We start from the raw sequence: 20,636 nt of genomic DNA on the forward strand, positions 1-20,636 counted from the left end.
GCCAGACTAGAACGACGCTTAACAAAATAGCAGCTCGGAAGGGGGTGGAAAACCCAGAAGGAATTAGCATTGGAAATAAAAATGGCAGGCCTCTTTCCAGGAGGTCGGGCTTGCAAGGAGGATGAGTTTGGAGGAAAAACAGAACACCCTTGTCTCCTTCTGAAATGTATCCTCTCCTCTCACGTTTGAGGACTTGGCTGTGGCCACAGCCACACATTTAGCCCCGCCGGCTGGTGGGAGAGACCAAAAAAATAAAAGAAGCCCCCTCACCCACCCTCTGCTGAAGGAGGATTCGAAGGCATCCTAACTCCACCCTGGTCCCAGCGTCTCATCCATCCCACTTTCTGTGACAAAAAAGAAAAGAGTTGACACTCAAAAGGGGAAGCAGCATGGAGAAACAGCTCCCGGAGGGGTCCCAGGAATTCTGCAAGCATGAAGTAAGTCCGTTACTTGACTCTTCTTCTTTGGGGTGTGTGTGTGTGTGTGTGTGTGTGTGTGTGTGTGTGTGTGTGTGTGTGTGTGTGTGTGTGTGTGTGTGTGTGTGTGTGTCTTCAAAGTGTGATTGTTTGGTCTTTCTGCAAGCAGGTGGCCCATAAACTAAGGAGGCAATTGCTGGCAGTGAGAACAGTTCATCAGTGGGCCAGCTTGACTCCAGAGGCTGTGGGTGTCCCATCACTGGAGGTTTTCAAGGAGAGAAGGGACCTTGGAGGTCTTCTAGTCCAACCCCCTGCTCAGGCAGGAAACCCTATAGCAGCATTTCAAATAAATGGTTGTCCAATTTCTTCTTAAAAACTTCCAGTGTTGGAGCATTCACAACTTCTGGAGGCAAGTCGTTCCACTGGTTAATTGTTCTAACTATCAGGAAATTTCTCCTTAGTTCTAAGTTGCTTCTCTCCTTGATTAGTTTCCACCCATTGCTTCTTGTCCTGCCCTCAGTTGCTTTGGAGAATAGTTTGACTCCCTCTTCTTTAGGGCAGCCCCTGAGATATTGGAACACTGCTATCATGTCTCCCCTGGTCCTTCTTTTTATTAAACTAGTCATACCCAATTCCGTTCTTTATATATTTTAACTTTCAGTCCCCTAATTGTCTTTGTTGCTCTTCTCTGCACTCTTTCTACAGTCTCTACATCTTTTTTTTACATCATGGCGACCAAAACTGGATGCAATATTCCAAGTGTGGCCTTACCAAGGCATTATAAAGTGGTATTAACACTTCACGTGTTCTTGATTCTATCCTTCTGTTTAATGCAGCCTAGGACTGGACAGCCATTTGCCGGCAGTGGTAACGGGTCTCCTGCATGAGTAGGTGGGGTGGACTAGAAGACCTCAGAAGTCCCTCCCAGCCCTATGATTCTAAAATGCTATTGTGTGACCTGTCCAAAACTGGTCTTTCCTGAAGATCTTTCTGCTCCTTTCAGCCTCACACTGCCAAGAAGAAATTCTACAAGAGAGTCCAACTTTGGGCTGTGCTAACTTTCATTCTGCTCCTCTCCCTCACCTTGACCATCCTGGGTGTCTCCTATTTTTGGAAACCTGCTCCCCGAAAGGTAAGTTCTATTCTCAGGATTTATATGGAGGAGATATTTTAAAGGGAAGGAGGGGGAAAAGTGGATATTTCTATCCCACACTTGAAAAAGACAATGAGAAACTTGTCAAAGTGTTATGCTGTGCTGCCGTTTCTTTCGGCAGTGGGATCTTAGCTGTGGAAAAGGCAGTGATTTCTCTTCCTAGCACACTTAATTGTGAGAAGTTCCTTTCCATTTTGTTCCAATTAACTCCTGGAGAGTTAAAGAAGTCGCTTGCTTTGGGAAAGTGATTCATCTTTCGCCAATTTAAATTGGACTTTCATGAGTTTCTAGCTGAAAAGGCTGAGAACTTTGCCATATTTGATTCAGTAATTTTATGGAATAGTTATACCACCCCCCAAATATATATATATACATACATACATACATATATACATATATATATATGTAGGTCTTTGGTTATTCAGGTTTTCTCCCGCGTAAAATTGCTCCTAGAAGCACGAAGCTGTAAACACCAGCCTGAAGATGACGAATGAGACTTTGTCGAAACGTCACCAAGACACTTCCAATTTTACGCAGGAGAAAACCCGAATAACCAAAGACCTACATACAAATACCCGCGAAAACCTATATATGTACATATATAGGTTTTCGTGGGTATATATATTTATTTATATATGTATACATATATACATAAATATATATGTATATATCGACTTTGTTTCTCACCTCAACCCAGCATTGAGTGAAGAGATCCCTTCAGATGAAAATGTGATTAAGAAAATATTAGAATGTGCAGGAATGAATAGATTAACACTTGCAATTAAAAGAAAGGAAGAATCTGATTACTATAATATATGGGATTTATTTTATCAATGATTAGAGAATAAATATGAAAGCAACGTATAATAAAGTTAAATAAGTTAAGTAGAGAAATGTTACAGTAATAGACATCTTACCATGTTTCCCCGAAAATAAGACCCTGTCTTATATTTTTTTAAACCCTGAAATAAGCGTGTTTTTTTTTTTTACATTTATATCCCGCCCTTCTCCGAAGACTCAGGGCAGCTTACAGTGTATAAGGCAATAGTCTCATTCTATTTGTATATTTACAAAGTCAACTTATTGCCCCCCCCCAACAATCTGGGTCCTCATTTTACCTACCTTATAAAGGATGGAAGGCTGAGTCAACCTCGGGCCGGGCTTGAACCTGCAGTAATTGCAGGCTGCTGTGTTCTAATAACAGGCTTCTAACAGCCTGAGCTATTATGGCTTGGCCTTATCGCCATGCGCTCAAAAGCCCGATAGGAGTTATTATCAGGGGATGTCTTATTTGGGGGAAAACAGGGTATTAAGTATTAGTATTAAAATAAGAGTAGATATAAATAATGAATATGGTGATATGCTTTAACTGTTATGACACAAAAAATTTGTACCCACACGACACACTGTTTAATGAATGAAGAAATGTTTGTATTAAAAGAAAATAAAACTTTATACAAAAACAACAACAACCCAGCATTGTTGGGGATATGTTGGTTAAGGAGCTGGGTTTGCTTAGAAAGGCATGAGTTCTAATCCACCCTCAGCCCCAGAAACTTTCTGGGTGAACGGGAGTCAGTTACTCTCTGAGAAAATAGTTTTTTGCCTGGAAAACTGAACAATGAAATACTATCCGCCAAACTCTAAATGTAGAAACCATCGCAAATTTAGGCTAGAGTTCCAAATCTGTAGATCAAAATCATTAACTAGGAGTGCTTTCCAGATCGACCTGTATTCTGCCTCAGATTTCATTTTTAAATACAAGGTTCTTTTTTTGACATCAAATCTACTGCTATCCCATAACTTAATTAGCCATTTTTCCACAGAAGGTCTTTCCAACGTACACCCAAAATCTTATACAATCCTGCAGATTATTTCTGAAGTGATAAAAACAAAAAAGGCACAGACGGTTTAATAGATTTGGGAGAGAAAGTTCTTTGGGGACCCATTCTCAAGTCAGTTCTGCTACTTTCTGCAAAGGCAGCCCATCAGCCAAAAGCTGGCAGGCGGGCTATGCAGTCCTGCTTTCCCTGCCCAAGTCTAGCATCTGTTTCCAATAAGCTGCCTGCCGTTCAGGAGGCAGGACTGCAAAAACCATTTGCATTCCAGACGCCTGCAACCTCAGGGATACTACTGGAGAGGAGAGGCTGTGTTGGTAACTCAATGTACCCATGTGGGTGCCAGCTAATTAAAAAAGGGAAAAGAAAAGAAAAAAAAAAGATATTAGGATATAGAAAAAATTACATGTGTATAATCAATGGCCCGAGAGGGACGTAGTGACTCAGTGGCTAAGACGCTAGGCTTGTCGATCCAAAGCTCTTCAGTTCAGCGGTTCGAATCCCTAGCGCCGCATAACGGGGTGAGCTCCCGTTACTTGTCCCAGTTCGAAAGCACCTTAAAAAAATGCAAGTAGAAAAATAGGGACCACCTTTGGTGGGAAGGTAACAGCGTTCCGTGCGCCTTTGGCATTTAGTCATGCTGGCCACATGACCACGGAGATGTCTTCGGACAGCACTGGCTCTTTGGCTTTGAAACGGAGATGAGCACCGCCCCCTAGAGTCAGGAATGACTAGCACATATGTGTGAGGGGAAACTTTACCTTTTACCTTTAATCAATGGCCCGTTCCTCTTTTAGTCTGTAATCAGTACATTATCAATTATGAGCCACAGTGGCGCAGTGGTTAGAATGCAGTACTGCAGGCTACTTCTGCTGACTGACTGCCGGCTGCCTGAAGTTCGACAGTTTGAATCTCACCAGGCTCAAGGTTGGACTCAGCCTTCCATCCTTCCGAGGTCGATAAAATGAGGACCCAGATTGTTGGGGGCAATAAGCTGACTCTGTAAACAGCTTAGAGAGGGCTGAAAAGTATATACAGTATCAGTCTTCGGTATACAGTGGTACTTCGGTACTGGTCTTTAATTCGTTCCAGGAGGTGCGATGAGTACTAAAAATGATGAGTACCAAACAAACCCCCGTGACTTACTGCACAATGCTTTGTTTCACCAGGAAGGACTTCCTGTCTGCTCCCTATTTTACGATTATGATCATGATTTATCACTTGTTGCTTGTATGTACCCTGAGAGTTTATGCACCAGAGACAAATTCCTTGTGTGTCCAATCATGCTTGGCCAATAAAGAATTCTATTCTATTCTATTCTATTCTATTCTATTCTATTCTATTCTATTCTATTCTATTCTATTCTCTACTTTACTCTCTATTCTCTCTTCTTTCTTCTCTTCAATATTTTGTTCTCTATTCTACTCTCTATTTTCTCTTCTCTTCTCTTCTCTTCTCTTTTCTTCTCTTCTCTTCTCTATTCTATTCCATTCCATTCCATTCCTTCCTATGTCAGCAACCTTCCCAGCACAGCTTAGTTCCTGTCCATTCTCTGTGGCCTTCCTACCAGTGGTGGGATTCAAGTAATTTAACAACCGGTTCTCTGCCCTAATGATTTCTTCCAATAACCAGTTCACCAAACTGCTCAGAAAGTAACAACCGGTTCTCCCGAAGTGGTGCAAACTAGCTGAATCCCACCACTGCTTCCTACCATAGCATGTCAACTACAAACAATGAGTACCAGAGCAACATTTTCAAATCAAAATGCATTGAGTACCAAATCTGACGAGTTTTGAAGCAGCTGAGTACCAAGGTACCACTATACTGGGTTTATTGTCCTGCCTGGACCATCGTCCATTTCTCCAGATCTAGAAGGTTAACATATAAATCTCAAATAACTCTTGTAACTGCATGTACAAACTCCATGTTTTCTTCTTCCCAGAATCATTCATTCATACTCTACACAACATACCTCGTTCCAATTTCCCCCGTGTTGTCTTCTTTCACAAAAAAAGTTCAACATTCCATGCTGTTACCTTATGCCTCCCACCGACCCGTACGCTCACACAGAGAGGGTCTTCTCAGGGTGCCGTCCGCCAAGCAATGTCAGTTGGCGGCCCCCAGGGGAAGGGCCTTCTCTGTTGGAGCTCCTACCCTCTGGAACGAACTTCCCCCTGGTTTGCATCAATTACCAGACCTTCGGACCTTTCGCCGTGAATTGAAAACATACTTGTTTATTCAAGCGGGACTGGCTTAATTTTTAATATTCTAAATTTTTAAATTTTTTAAATTTTAATAATTTTAACTGGTGTATTTTATTTATGGGTCAAATTTGACGGTTTTAATTTTCGGCCATTTATAGAATATGTTATTTTAACTATGGTTTTAATTTGTATATTGTTCTGTTTTAATCTGGCTGTACACAGCCCTGAGTCCTTCAAATCAAAGATGGGAGATTCTTGGCTCTCCAGATATTGTCGAACACTAACTCCAATAACCAGCCAGCTGTCCAGGATAATGGGAGTTGTGGTGCAACATCTAGCAGGCCAGCTCCTGTCCCCTGCTTTAAATTATCCTAGTGGAGCACAGAGTCAGCATCAGGAAACTACTGTTTGCCCAGACATCTGTAACACCTTCCAAGAAAAACAAATTGCATGAAAGTCTGGTTTCAAATGTCATTTTAGCAAACAACAAAGAAAGGACAGCCGAGCAATTTGAAAAGGGAAAAAAAAAATCACTTTCATCCTTGTCCCAAAAAGTAAATACGGAGAGAAGGAGAGGAACTTCAATACTTTCATTCTGGAGAATGGTGGACTTAGCCCAAAATGCTGAAGCTAAGTGCAGGAGGAAGATATCCACCATTAATCCAGTTTATCTACCTTTCCTTCAGGCTTTTTCCATTTATTTTAATTGCCCTGTGACATCTGTAAGATGATAAGCATCAGTGGATCTGCACATGGAAGTACGGATTTCCATCGCTCCAAAATATAGACTTGGCTCACAAGTCGCAACAAAATGCTCTTGTCAGGGTTCCAAGCAGGGGTGAAATCTAAAAATTTTCCCTACCAGTTCTGTGGGCATGGCTTTATTGGTGGGCGTGGCTTGGTGGTCAGGTGACTGCATGGGCGTGGCCAATAATAATAAATAATAAAAATAATAAAGTATACAAAACTTGGGAGTGCACCGGTCTACCTTCTTTAAAAATAGAGGCACCGGTCTACTAATTGCCTTTTTTTGGGAGCGCATCGGTCTACCTTCTTTAAAAATAGAGGCACCGGTCTACTAGCCGCTTACAGCACTGATCGGCTGTAGTGCGGCCCTTTGAAGCGCCGCGGCAGTCATTTAAGGCCATTTGCAGCTATATCACCACCAAGAGCTTCAGGGACAGAGAAGAGGAACAGCGAGGCATGGGGGGGCAGGGATTTTTGCTACCGATTCTTTGAACTACCCGCCCCCATCGCTACCGGATCACACGATCCAGGCCGAATCGGGAGCATTTCACCCCTGGCTCCAAGTAATACACCCATAGCGAACAGAACTCTAAGGCAGGTAGGATCCTCAAAGAACAGTTTTATTGGACGTATCATATTGACACAGGCAGGTAAAAACCAACTCTGAATGTCCCTGCAGTTTTCACCTAATTAAAAGTTTTTCCCTTTCCCCAAAGAATCAGTCACATGGTCCAATCAAGGTATTGTCTGGTTGCCTGGTAACTTCACTCTTCCTCTCTCTGACCACCTGTGGAAATGACCTTGGTTCCCAGGAGAAAGTGTTTTGTTTTGGCTACAAAACCCCAGCTATCTCTATTTCCACCACTCTCCCATCCTTCAGCCTCAAAATGGCTTTGGTCAGGTCAGCTTCAGAGTTGACAGTGCCCCCCCCCTTAATTGAAAAGAAAATCCCGAAAGGAAAAGAAATCGTAGAGAGGTTAACTCAAGTTTCACTCTAACCTCCCCTTGGAGGCCCCTTAGGTTTCTGGGGGATGGGTACTTGTCATGGTACTGTTTAACCAACCAATCTGCCTTCACATCCCAGCTCTTGACTCAGGTAGCCTCGGAGGGTGGGTATACCCCTTCCATTGCACTAGGTACTGCAATCGGCCCCTATCAGAGGTGGGTTTCAGCAGGTACTGACCAGTTCTGGAGAACCAGTAGCGGAAATTTTGAGTAGTTCGGAGAACCGGCAAATACCACCTCTGACTGGCTCCGCTCCCATCTGGATGGAAACTAATCAAGAGAGAAGCAACCTGGAATCAAGGAGAAACTTCCTGAGAACCATTAACCCATGGAACAGCTCGCCACCAGAAGTTGTGGGTGCTTCATCACTGGAGGTTTTAAAGAAAAGACTGGACAGCCATCCGTCTGAAATGGTATAGATATCTCCTGCTTGAGCAATGGGTTGGGCTAGAAGACCTCCAAACTCTCTTCTGATTGATTGGAAGAGTCTACAGCAGACGTGTGTCCAACCTTTGTCATGCCAAGAACAGCATGTGTCCTCTGAATGACATGTTACGGTCTTCAGACATTCAAGCAGAGTCAGGAATAATATTGCACCCATGATAATAAATCTGTTTTCATTTTAATTTCCAATTAATTAGCATTGAATTGAGCTAATTAAATCTCATTAATATGACAACTCCCTCTGCCTTTCATCATCTTCCCTTTCTGATGCCTTAAACATTGCAATTTGGGAGGGGAGATATTTTTAGCGGTCCCTGGGGACTGGAGCCGTGTGATGAGGTCATAAAGAAAGTCCCTGCTCCTCAGGATAACAGCAAAACAACGCCGTGAATATTTCAACTTTATTGCCTCAGAACCAAATAGGGTTTGTACAAAACTGTTCTTCTCGCAGCTTATATATCAGAGCTTGGCCACAATTCTGCGTTAGCAGGACCCAAATTTATTTTTTTTTTCAAAAGAAGAAGAATGAAATCAAGTCAGCCATAAACATAACCAGTGGTGCAATTCAGCCAGTTCTCTCCGGATCGCACAAACCAGTAGCAATGACGGCAGGAGGCTCCGCCCACCCAACCTGACATAAAGCGCCACCTACTGCACACACGCAGAAGGCCATGCGCATGAGAGCGCGCTCACACTTGCAAACTGGTAGGCAAGGTCTTGGGTCGGTCTGAGGGCGGTCTTGGTGATATTGTTTGGGATGAGTTTGACCCTGTGGCTCCCGAGGACATGGACAGGTTGCTGGGTAGATTGAATGCCACCACGTGTTTACTGGACCCGTGCCCCTCCTGGCTGGTGCTGGCCACTCAGGAGGTGACACGAGGCTGGCTCCAGGGGATTACGAGCGCTTCTTTGGTGGAGGGAGTCTTTCCGGCCGCCTTGAAAGAGGCGGTGGTGAGGCCCCTCCTCAAGAAGCCTTCCCTGGACCCGGCTGTTTTAGGTAATTATCGTCCGGTCTCCAACCTTCGCGGCGAAGGTTGTAGAAATATGGTGGCATATCAGTTTCCCCTGCACCTGGAGGAAACTGTCTATCTAGACCCGTTCCAGTCCGGCTTCCGGCCCGGTTACAGCACTGAGACGGCTTTGGTCGCGTTGGTGGATGATCTCTGGAGGGCCAGGGATAGGGGTTGTTCCTCTGCCCTGGTCCTATTAGAGCTCTCAGCGACTTTCGATACCATCGACCATGGTATCCTGCTGCGCCGATTGGAGAGATTGGGAGTGGGAGGCACCGTTTATCGGTGGTTCTCCTCCTATCTCTCCGACCGGACGCAGACGGTGTTGGCGGGGGCAGAGGTCGGCCCGCGGGCGCCTCACTTGTGGGGTGCCGCGGGGTCGATTCTCTCGCCTTCTGTTCAACATCTACATGAAGCCGCTGGGTGAGATCATCAGTGGCTTGGTGTGAGGTACCAGCTGTACGCTGATGACACCCAGCTGTACTTTTCACACGGGCCACCCCAATGAAGCTATCGAAGTGCTGTCCCGGTGTCTGGAAGCCGTACGGGTCTGGATGGGGAGAAACAGGCTCAAGCTCAATCCCTCCAAGACGGAGTGGCTGTGGATGCCGGCATCCCGGTACAGTCAGCTGAGTCCACGGCTGACTGTTGGGAGCGAGTCATTGGCCCCGATGGAGGGGGGGCGCAACTTGGGCGTTCTCCTGGATGGACGGCTGTCTTTTGGAGGCCACCTGGCCGTCTCCAGGAGAGTTTCCCCCCAGGTTCCCCGGGTGCGCCAGCTGCCCCCCTTTCTAGACCGGGATGCCTTATGCACAGCCACTCACGCCCTTGTGACGTCTCGTCTGGATTACTGCAATGCTCTCTACATGGGGCTCCCCTTGAGGGGCATCCGGAGGCTTCAGTTAGTCCAGAATGCAGCTGCGCGGGTGATAGAGGGAGCCCCTCGTGGCTCCCACGTGACACCTATCCTGCGCAGGCTGCACTGGCTACCTGTGGCCTTCCGGGTGCGCTTCAAGGTGTTGGTGAACGTCTTCAAAGCGCTCCATGGCATAGGGCCGGGCTATCTACGGGACCGCCTGCTGCTACGAATACCTCTCACCGACCCGTGCGCTCTCACAGAGAGGGACTCCTCAGGGTGCCGTCGGTAGCGACAGTGTCGTCTGGCGGCGCCCAGGAAGGGCCTTCTCTGTGGGGGCTCCCGCCCTCTGGAACGAACTCCCCCCAGGACTCCGTCAACTTCCGGACCTCCGAACCTTTCGTCGCGAGCTTAAAACTCACCTATTCATCTGCGCTGGACTGGGTTAGTTTTTAAACTTATGGGTTTTTAATGGGTTTTATTCTAAATTTTAATCATGGCCAATTTAATAAGTTTTTTAATTATATTTTAATCGTATTTATATTGTATTATTTTGTATTTTTTATCAGGCTGTGAACCGCCCTGAGTCCTTCGGGAGAAGGGCGGTATAAAAATTTAAATAAATAAATAAATAATAAATAAATAAGGTAAGTGAATCTCACCACTGAATATAAAGGTAAAGGTAAAGGTTCCCTTCGTACATACGTGCTAGTCATTCCCGACTCTAGGGGGTGGTGCTTATCTCCGTTTCAAAGCCGAAGAGCCAGCGCTGTCCAAAGACGTCTCCGTGGTCATGTGGCCTGGCATGACTAAACACCAAAGGCGCACGGAACGCTGTTACCTCCCCACCAAAGGTGGTCCCTATTTTTTCTACTTGCATTTTTTACGTGCTTTCGAAATGCTAAGTTGGCAGAAGCTGGGACAAGTAACGGGAACTCACCCCGTTAGGCGGCACGAGGGATTCAAACCACACGGAACACTGTTCCCTTCCCACCAAAGGTTGTCCCTATTTTTCTACTTGCATTTTTTACGTGCTTTCGAACGGCCGAAGAGGTTGTAGAAAAAATGCTTTTAAAAGTAAAAAAAAAAGTTTGCCATGCCGACCCAGTCACATTACCCCCCCCTCACCAAGCCACGCCCACAGAACCAGTAGTAACAAATTTTACATTTCACCCCTGCTCTTCCCCAATCTGTTTTTCAGATTTATGAACTGGAGCACATGTTTGTCAGCAACATGGAAAAACAGAAAATATTACTGAAGATTGATCCCCTCACCTGGACAGAGACCTTTCAAAGCGGGAAGGGTCGTGAGGAAGTCCTTGAAATACACGATTTTAAGAACGTATGTATATCCCTTTCCAGGACAGAGTCAGATTAGCCTGGTTCACATCTTGGCTACGGTTCTGCCTGAATAATCTCCCCTTGTTTAAAGGCGAAAATGCGAGGTGTCGATTTCCTGCACAGAATAAAGCAAATTGGCCGGTTTTGTGCTGTGCGCTAAGCCAATAAACTATATTACGGCTTACTTCCGTCGGCGGAACCAGCAGGACCGAGGCAAACCTGGAATTTCTTGATTCATAGCGGAGTCTCTTAGCTAACCAGCAATGCCAGTTTGTTTGTTTTTTTTAAAAAAGGAAGTCAGCAGGGAGGGGAAAATATTCATTATAACACAAGGCATTCAAGCAAAGCTGAATATCTGAATACTGTAAAAGCTGAATATCTGAATACTGTGCTGAACACTGCAGCACAGTTCTGGGCTGCATAAACAGAGGGATAGAATCAAGATCACGTGAAGTGTTAGTGCCACTTTATAATGCCTTGGTAAGGCCACACTTGGAATATTGCATCCAGTCTTGGTCGCCACGATGTAAAAAAGATGTTGAGACTCTAGAAAGAGTGCAGAGAAGAGCAACAAAGATGATTAGGGGACTGGAGGCTAAAACATATGAAGAACGGTTGCAGGAACTGGGTATGTCTAGTTTAATAAAAAGAAGGACTAGGGGAGACATGATAGCAGTGTTCCAATATCTCAGGGGCTGCCACAAAGAAGAGGGAGTCGGGCTGTTCTCCAAAGCACCTGAGGGTAGAACAAGAAGCAATGGGTGGAAACTGATCAAAGAAAGAAGCAACTTAGAACTAAGGAGAAATTTCCTGACAGTTAGAACAATTAATAAGTGGAACGACTTGCCTGCAGAAGTTGTGAATGCTCCAACACTGGAAATTTTTAAGAAAATGTTGGATAACCATCTGACTGAGATGGTGTAGGGTTTCCTGCCTGGGCAGGGGGTTGGACTAGAAGGCCTCCAAGGTCCCTTCCAACTCTGATGTTATGTTATGTTATGTTATGTTATGTTATGTTACTTGCATTTTTTACGTGCTTTCGAAATGCTAAGTTGGGACAAGTAATGGGAACTCACCCCGTTAGGCAGCACTAGGGATTCAAACCACACGGAATACTGTTCCCTTCCCACCAAAGGTTGTCCCTATTTTTCTACTTGCATTTTTTATGTGCTTTCGAACGGCCGAAGAGGTTGTAGAAAAAATGCTTTTAAAAGTAAAAAAAAAAGTTTGCCATGCCGACCCAGTCACATTACCCCCCCTCACCAAGCCACGCCCACAGAACCAGTAGTAACAAATTTTACATTTCACCCCTGCTCTTCCCCAATCTGTTTTTCAGATTTATGAACTGGAGCACATGTTTGTCAGCAACATGGAAAAACAGAAAATATTACTGAAGATTGATCCCCTCACCTGGACAGAGACCTTTCAAAGCGGGAAGGGTCGTGAGGAAGTCCTTGAAATACACGATTTTAAGAACGTATGTATATCCCTTTCCAGGACAGAGTCAGATTAGCCTGGTTCACATCTTGGCTACGGTTCTGCCTGAATAATCTCCCCTTGTTTAAAGGCGAAAATGCGAGGTGTCGATTTCCTGCACAGAATAAAGCAAATTGGCCAGTTTTGTGCTGTGCGCTAAGCCAATAAACTACATTACGGCTTACTTCAGTCGGCGGAACCAGCAGGACCGAGACAAACCTGGAATTTCTTGATTCATAGCGGAGTCTCTTAGCTAACCAGCAATGCCAGTTTGTTTGTTTTTTAAAAAAAAGGAAGTCAGCAGGGAGGGGAAAATATTCATTATAACACAAGGCATTCAAGCAAAGCTGAATATCTGAATACTGTAAAAGCTGAATATCTGAATACTGTGCTGAACACTGCAGCACAGTTCTGGGCTGCATAAACAGAGGGTTAGAATCAAGATCACGTGAAGTGTTAGTGCCACTTTATAATGCCTTGGTAAGGCCACACTTGGAATATTGCATCCAGTCTTGGTCGCCACGATGTAAAAAAGATGTTGAGACTCTAGAAAGAGTGCAGAGAAGAGCAACAAAGATTATTAGGAGGAGGCTAAAACATATGAAGAACGGTTGCAGGAACTGGGTATGTCTAGTTTAATAAAAAGAAGGACTAGGGGAGAAATGATAGCAGTGTTCCAATATCTCAGGGGCTGCCACAAAGAAGAGGGAGTCGGGCTGTTCTCCAAAGCACCTGAGGGTAGAACAAGAAGCAATGGGTGGAAACTGATCAAAGAAAGAAGCAACTTAGAACTAAGGAGAAACTTCCTGACAGTTAGAACAATTAATAAGTGGAACGACTTGCCTGCAGAAGTTGTGAATGCTCCAACACTGGAAATTTTTAAGAAAATGTTGGATAACCATCTGACTGAGATGGTGTAGGGTTTCCTGCCTGAGCAGGGGGTTGGACTAGAAGGCCTCCAAGGTCCCTTCCAACTCTGTTGTTATATTATATTATATATTTTATATTATATATTAAAGCCCCCACGGTGAACCTTCTGAATCCGAGGTGTATTTTTATTTATTTTAAGTTCAGACAGCAAATCAGAGGCATAGAGAAATATTTATAGACTGCCGGAAAGGTTTACTCCGCTGTGCTCCACCTTTGCTGCAACCCGAAAATGGATATATATCCTGAATTAGAATAACTGTAGGCTTGCAGAGATATATACCTCTGTTGCGTCCGTTTCCTCTGCCACCTTTACCTGGTTGTATTTTTGCTTTTCTCGCAGGGAATAACTGGTCTCTTTTTCATGGGGGACCCCAAATGCTTTCTCCAAAATCAGATTAAAGGGATACCAGAAGCATCGCAGATGGAGACCGAGGCGCCAGAGGTATGCAGAAGGAAAGAATGCGCTGAATTAAATAAAGACGCTCTGGCCAGCGAGCAGATTTATAGCAGCTTGGAAAAGACAGAGGAGAGTAATCCCCCTCGGTTTTTAAAATCACTCACAGGGCCAGAGAGAGGCTGAGTAATCCACATATGCTAAAGCTAAACGGAGTCTTCCTTACAATAAGGAAGACGGGATCAACCATAAGGCCAAACGCAACCCAGCTGAGATGGGGGTAGCTAGGAAAGAATAAGTGAAATATCATTCATTGGTTTTCAATGTGTGTGTGTGTGTGTGTGTGTGTGTGTGTGTGTGTGTGTGTGTGTGTGTATTTCATTGTGTGTGTGTGTGTGTGTGTGTGTGTGTGTGTGTGTGTGTGTGTGTGTGTGTGTGTGTGTGTGTGTGTGTGTGTGTGTGTGTGTGTGTGTGTGTGTGTGTGTGTGTGTGTGTGTGTGTGTGTGTGTGTGTGTGTGTGTGTGTGTGTGTGTGTGTGCGTGTGTGTGTGTGTGAAGAGAAGAGCAACAAAGATGATTAGGGGACTGGAGGCTAAAACATATGAAGAACGGTTGCAGGAACTGGGTATGTCTAGTTTAATAAAAAGAAGGACTAGGGGAGACATGATAGCAGTCTTCCAATATCTCAGGGGCTGCCACAAAGAAGAGGGAGTCGGGCTGTTCTCCAAAGCACCTGAGGGTAGAACAAGAAGCAATGGGTGGAAACTGGCCAAAGAAAGAAGCAACTTAGAACTAAGGAGAAACTTCCTGACAGTTAGAACAATTAATAAGTGGAACGACTTGCCTGCAGAAGTTGTGAATAGAATAGAATAGAATAGAATAGAATAGAATAGAATAGAATAGAATAGAATAGAATAGAATAGAATAGAATTTTTATTGGCCAAGTGTGATTGGACACACAAGGAATTTGTCTTGGTGCATATGCTCTCAGTGTACATAAAAGAAAAGATACGTTCATCAAGGTACAACATTTACAACACAATTGATGGTCAATATATCAATATAAATCATAAGGATTGCCAGCAACAAGTTATAGTCATACAGTCATAAGTGGAAAGAGATTGGCGATGGGAACTATGAAACGATTAATAGTAGTGCAGATTCAGTAAATAGTCTGACAGTGTTGAGGGAATTATTTGTTTAGCAGAGTGATGGCCTTCGGGGGGAAAAAATGCTCCAACACTGGAAATTTTTAAGAAAATGTTGGATAACCATCTGACTGAGATGGTGTAGGGTTTCCTGCCTGGGCAGGGGGTTGGACTAGAAGGCCTCCAAGGTCCCTTCCAACTCTGTTGTTATATTATATTATATATTTTATATTATATATTAAAGCCCCCACGGTGAACCTTCTGAATCCGAGGTGTATTTTTATTTATTTTAAGTTCATACAGCAAATCAGAGGCATAGAGAAATATTTATAGACTGCCGGAAAGGTTTACTCCGCTGTGCTCCACCTTTGCTGCAACCCGAAAATGGATATATATCCTGAATTAGAATAACTGTAGGCTTGCAGAGATATATACCTCTGTTGCGTCCGTTTCCTCTGCCACCTTTACCTGGTTGTATTTTTGCTTTTCTCGCAGGGAATAACTGGTCTCTTTTTCATGGGGGACCCCAAATGCTTTCTCCAAAATCAGATTAAAGGGATACCAGAAGCATCGCAGATGGAGACCGAGGCGCCAGAGGTATGCAGAAGGAAAGAATGCGCTGAATTAAATAAAGACGCTCTGGCCAGCGAGCAGATTTATAGCAGCTTGGAAAAGACAGAGAGGAGAGTAATCCCCCTCGGTTTTTAAAATCACTCACAGGGCCAGAGAGAGGCTGAGTAATCCACATATGCTAAAGCTAAACGGAGTCTTCCTTACAACAAGGAAGATGGGATCAACCATAAGGCCAAACGCAACCCAGCTGAGATGGGGGTAGCTAGGAAAGAATAAGTGAAATATCATTCATCGGTTTTCAGTGTGTGTGTGTGTATGTGTGTGTGTGTGTGTGTGTGTGTGTGTGTGTCAGTGGTGAAATGTAAAATTTGTTACTACCGGTTCTGTGGGCGTGGCTTGGTGGGGGGGGGGGTAATGTGACTGGGTGGGCGTGGCCAACTTTTTTTTTTACTTTTAAAAGCATTTTTTCTACAACCGCTTTGGTCGAGGAGGTTGTAGAAAAAAATGCTTTTAAAAAGCTCCTCTGACGATCCCAGCTGAGTTGCCTGATCGTCACAGGCTTTTCTTTTCTTTTAAAAGAATTTTTTTTTTTTTTGCCTTTAAAAGGAAAAAAAAAAGCCTTTGACGATCGGGCAACTCAGCTGGGATCGTCAGAGGAGCTTTTTAAAATCATTTTTTTACAATCTCCTCGGTGGAAGAGGTTGTAGAAAAAATGCTTTTAAAAGGCTCTGGCGATCCCAGCTGAGCCGCGCAATCATCAGAGGCTTTCTTTTTTATTTTTAAAAGCATTTTTTCGGCCGAAGGAAGAAGCTTCTTGGATGTGAAGCGAAAGGTCTTCAAAGAAAAAACAGGAAGTACAGTTGCCTCTTAAAAAAAAACACCTTTGGGACAACCAGGACCAGGATGACTGAGAATCTCCTCAGACATCTGTGTTATCTGCATTGGATTCATTTAATTTCTGCAGTGAATTAACTTAAATGAAATTTATTTACTGGCCTGGCTTCAGGTTTTAGAGCGTGAATCCTTACGTGGCTTTCAAAAGGCAGATATTAAGCTGATCCAGATCAAGAACACAAGAATTATACAGCGTTATACAGTAGAGAAAAGAAAAGAGAACTTCCCCAGCCTTATGAAGCCAATATGAATTGTTTTGAAAAAATGGAAATGCTTCCACCCAGGTTACTCATCACCTGGGCTGAGTTACTGTTTAGGAAACTCGCCTTTGGTCCCTTGATACCATGTTTTCCCCAAAATAAGACCTCCCTGGATAATAAGCCCAATCAGGCTTTTGAGTGCATGCGCTAAAACAAGCCCTCCCCGAAAATACACCCTCCCTGAAAATATTTAACCGCACGCGCAGCCGATCCCCGCCACTTCCTCTGGTTAGGACTAGAGAGACAGAGCTGGAAATTAGGTCAGACGGCAAGAGGAGCCCCGTCTTGCTCCATGCGCCCCAAAATAATAAGACCAAGCCAAGCGCTTAGTTCAGGGTTCAAGAAATACAAGATAGGGTCTTATTTTCAGGGAAACACAGTAGGTTCATATCTATTTATTTATTTTTATTTTATTTATTTTTATTTGTCATAAAAATATATATAAGCATCACACAAAAGATTATATAGTATATAAATATATATATGAGGAAATATAAGGAGGTATAAGCATATATATATATATATTTATATATTTGTTTTCTGAGGTTTTCGCGGGTGTTTGTATGTAGATCTTTGGTTATTCGGGTTTTCTCCCGCGTAAAATTGCTCACAGAAGCACGAAGCTGAAGCCTGAAGATGACGAATGAGACTTCGTCGAAACGTCGCCAAGACACTTCCAATTTTACGCGGGAGAAAACCCGAATAACCAAAGATCCATATATATATATATATAAATAAAGAAAAAAGAAAAAAGAAAAACAATAGGACAGGAACGGAAGGCACGTTTGTGCTCTTATGCACGCCCCTTATGGTCCTCTTAGGAATGGGGTGAGGTCAATAGTAGAAAGTTTTTGGTTAAAGCTTTTGGGATTATGGGAAGAGACTATTCTCCCTTCCGTTCCTTTCCGAGCCTCCCTCAAGTCTGGTTCTTAGCATGGACAATATTGTTAGTCTGGGAGTTTTAATTTCTTCCCAGGACAAATGCTCTGAGACACACAAGATCCCTCAAAGATAACTCGGCTTCCCAAGGCTGGGAATTCTTTCCCGTTATTTTTTTTTTCATTCCAAAAGTAAACTCAGTCCTAGCTGTAATAGGTAGTGTCACACTGCAAATAAAACACGGAACTTTTCGGAAAGGGCAAACGCGCTAAAACATTTTTTCCTACAGTTTCTACTACCTACTAATAAGTACCCACGCTAGTTAAATGCAAACCTCTCTATACTTTCAAAAGTGTGCAAATATTTTCAGGATCTCGCTTTTTTTTTTTTTTTTAAAAAAGAGAGAGATCAATCCCCATTCCGAGTTCAAAGCGCCGCATTGTGCGAGCGAAACAGCCCTTTCCAAATGCGAAAGGGGTTGCTTCAATCATTTCAGAAGCGTTTTTTGAGGTGGAAAATGCTCTCTTTCCAATCTCAAAAAAAAAAAAAACCCGCTTCCACGGTGATCCAAACAGCCTATTTCACACTTAAACCAGTGTGTCGAATCTGCAAGGCCTTCAGTTCAAACTGTGTTTTTTTTTTCATATTTCTCGCGTTACATGGCAGACTAGCAAATTGAGGGGTCCGGGGGAGGGGGGGAAAGAATATTTTGGTAATCCCGCAAGACTCTGGCTGGCTCTGAGACACTCCATTCTCATGGCAGGAATTGCTGGGCCTTCTTGCCTGCCTGTTCTTGTTTCATTTTATTTTTCTGTTTTGGCGGCTAATGGATCAAGAAAACACGACTTCGTCTTTTGTGAGTGTGACATACTTCCATTTTTAGTGTTGTGGCCTGCCAGCGGCCAGCAGAGCTGGTAGCAGATTCGGACAGTGAGGAGGTTGAGGAGGAACATGGGTGAGTCCTGGAGTCTGGGGAAGGCTGGGGGAGACCGTATGACGGTTATCAGCTGCCTTTGGAGTCAGATATCAGTGAGGCGGACAAACAGCTGGAGCCTGTTCCCAGTGTGTGCATGTGCAGAGTCGCCAGATGAAGGGAACAGCTGAGGAACAAGGGTCAACTCAGGAGTAAAGCCACAGATGGACGATGAATGGCCCCTCCCATGGGTAATAAAAGAGGAACAAAAGGAGAGTGGAGTTTGCAGGAGACAATTCGTTCACTTAATTGGTTCACGACTCTCAGAGACTCCTTGCCACGTTTTGAAGGTATCGGCCTGGCCGCTCTCCAAGCCAGAGAAGGTCTGTGACTGTAAATTCTCCCTTGAAAGACTTTGCTGGATGTGAATGAGAAGAATTGACAGTAACTTAATAAAAAGGGGTTTTTGTTGGGACAAGGAGTCTGTTTCGTGGTTTGGGGAAGCCTAGGTCAGAACATTTAGTCCAGGAAAAAAGAATGGTAGCCCAGAAAATATATATAATAATAACCTGGAGAGGAAAGATCTGGATTGAAGTGCTGCACCAGCATAATACATAGGGCGTGAGAATATGTCCTCTCTTGCAGGCAGAGGAAATAGCAGTCACCTATTTTGAGCAATCGGTGCTCTGGGTTCCGGGAGAGAAACCCATTGAAAATAAAGATTTTCTGAAGGATTCCAAGATATTTGACCTCTGCAAAAACGTCACTGCGTATTGGGTCCATCCAACTCTGCTAAGAGGTAAGGTGGTCTTCTAGAAGAGAGAGGAGGGAGGAGAGACAGGAGGAGGAGGAAGACTATGGGGGTCCTTGGTGCTCTCTGAGCTTGCTTGTTTTCTTACAGATGTTTCATTACCCAACTAGGTAAAATAGAAACTAGAATAACAGACTTGGAAGGGAACTCAGAGGTCTTCTAGTCCAACTCCCTGCATAGGCAGGAAACCGTGCACCACTTCAAACAAATGGTTTTCCAATCTCCTCTTAAAAATGTCCAGTGTTGGAGCATTCACAACTTCTGGAGGCAAGTTGTTCCACTGATTAATTGTTCTATCAGGAAATTTCTACCTAGTTCTAGATTGCTTCTCTCCTTGTTCTTGTCCTGCCCTCAGGTGCTTTGGAGAATAGCTTGACTCCCTCTTCTTTGGGGCAGCCCCTGAGATATTGGAAGACTGCTATCATGTCACCCCTAGTCCTTCTTTTCATTAAACTAGACATACCCAATTCCAGTAACAGTGGCAGGTTTCAAAAAAAATCTTACTACCGGTTCTATGAGTGTGGCTTGGTGGGCGTGGCTTGGTGGGCGTGGCAGGGGAAGGATACTATAAAATCTCCATTCCCTCCCCATTCCAGGGGAAGGTTGCTGCAAAATCCCCATTTCCTCCAGATCAGCTGGGACTTGGGAGGCAGAGAATAGATGGGTGTCGGGCCAGTCAGAATTTTTACTACCGGTTCTCCGAACTACTCAAAATTTCCGCTACCGTTTCTCCAGTAAAAAACCCACCTCTTTCCAGCAATCTTATTTATATGTTTTAGCCTCCAGTTCCCTCGTCATCTTTGTTGCTCTTCTCTGCACTCTTTCTAGAGTCTCCAAATCTTTTTTACATCGTGGCACCTTTATAGTACTGATATTACCTAGTTTGGGCAATGAAACATCTGCAAGAAAACAACCAAATTCAGAAAGCGCCAAGGACCCCTCATTATTTTAATCCGATTTCCTAGGTTTGCCTAACACACTGTATCGTAAAGTGCTACCATGAATGAATTCATAACATATTACTTGCTGGGTAAATGGTGAGGTTCAAACACCACCTAATAGCCTGGAATGACCAAGTGTAAGGTAACTTACTGAAAGATTTGAAATTGACAAGGGCAGAGACAGACAGACATATCCAGCCAGCCTTGATGGTTCTCTGATGACTTCCGTAAATTGCTTGGAAAGTTTTTAAGCAGCAAAGCTGCCAGAAATATTTTAAATGCAGCGAGGCTTAGCATCATTAAGCCAACAATGCTTTCAATCATATTCTGAAGTGGCATTTGGAATCACTGAAGGGCTGGAGGAGCTTAGTCAAGCCAAAAATTAAATGCAGAACAGCAGAGGT

General features: G+C 44.0%; 1 protein-coding gene across 1 annotated transcript in view; it reads left to right on the top strand.

Moving 5' to 3' along the window:
- Window positions 1-20,636, top strand: part of TNMD (tenomodulin) — a 26,050-nt gene continuing 5,414 nt past the window's right edge. Inside the window, exons 1-5 of the mRNA XM_058196847.1 lie at window positions 1-437; window positions 1,420-1,548; window positions 10,875-11,015; window positions 13,761-13,862; window positions 19,126-19,279. Of these exons, the coding sequence (XP_058052830.1) occupies window positions 390-437; window positions 1,420-1,548; window positions 10,875-11,015; window positions 13,761-13,862; window positions 19,126-19,279 (574 nt within the window). The 5' untranslated portion in view covers window positions 1-389. The remainder of the gene's footprint in view (window positions 438-1,419; window positions 1,549-10,874; window positions 11,016-13,760; window positions 13,863-19,125; window positions 19,280-20,636) is intronic.

This window comes from Ahaetulla prasina, chromosome 11 (assembly GCF_028640845.1).
Source record: "Ahaetulla prasina isolate Xishuangbanna chromosome 11, ASM2864084v1, whole genome shotgun sequence".
Taxonomy (NCBI): Eukaryota; Metazoa; Chordata; class Lepidosauria; order Squamata; family Colubridae; genus Ahaetulla; species Ahaetulla prasina.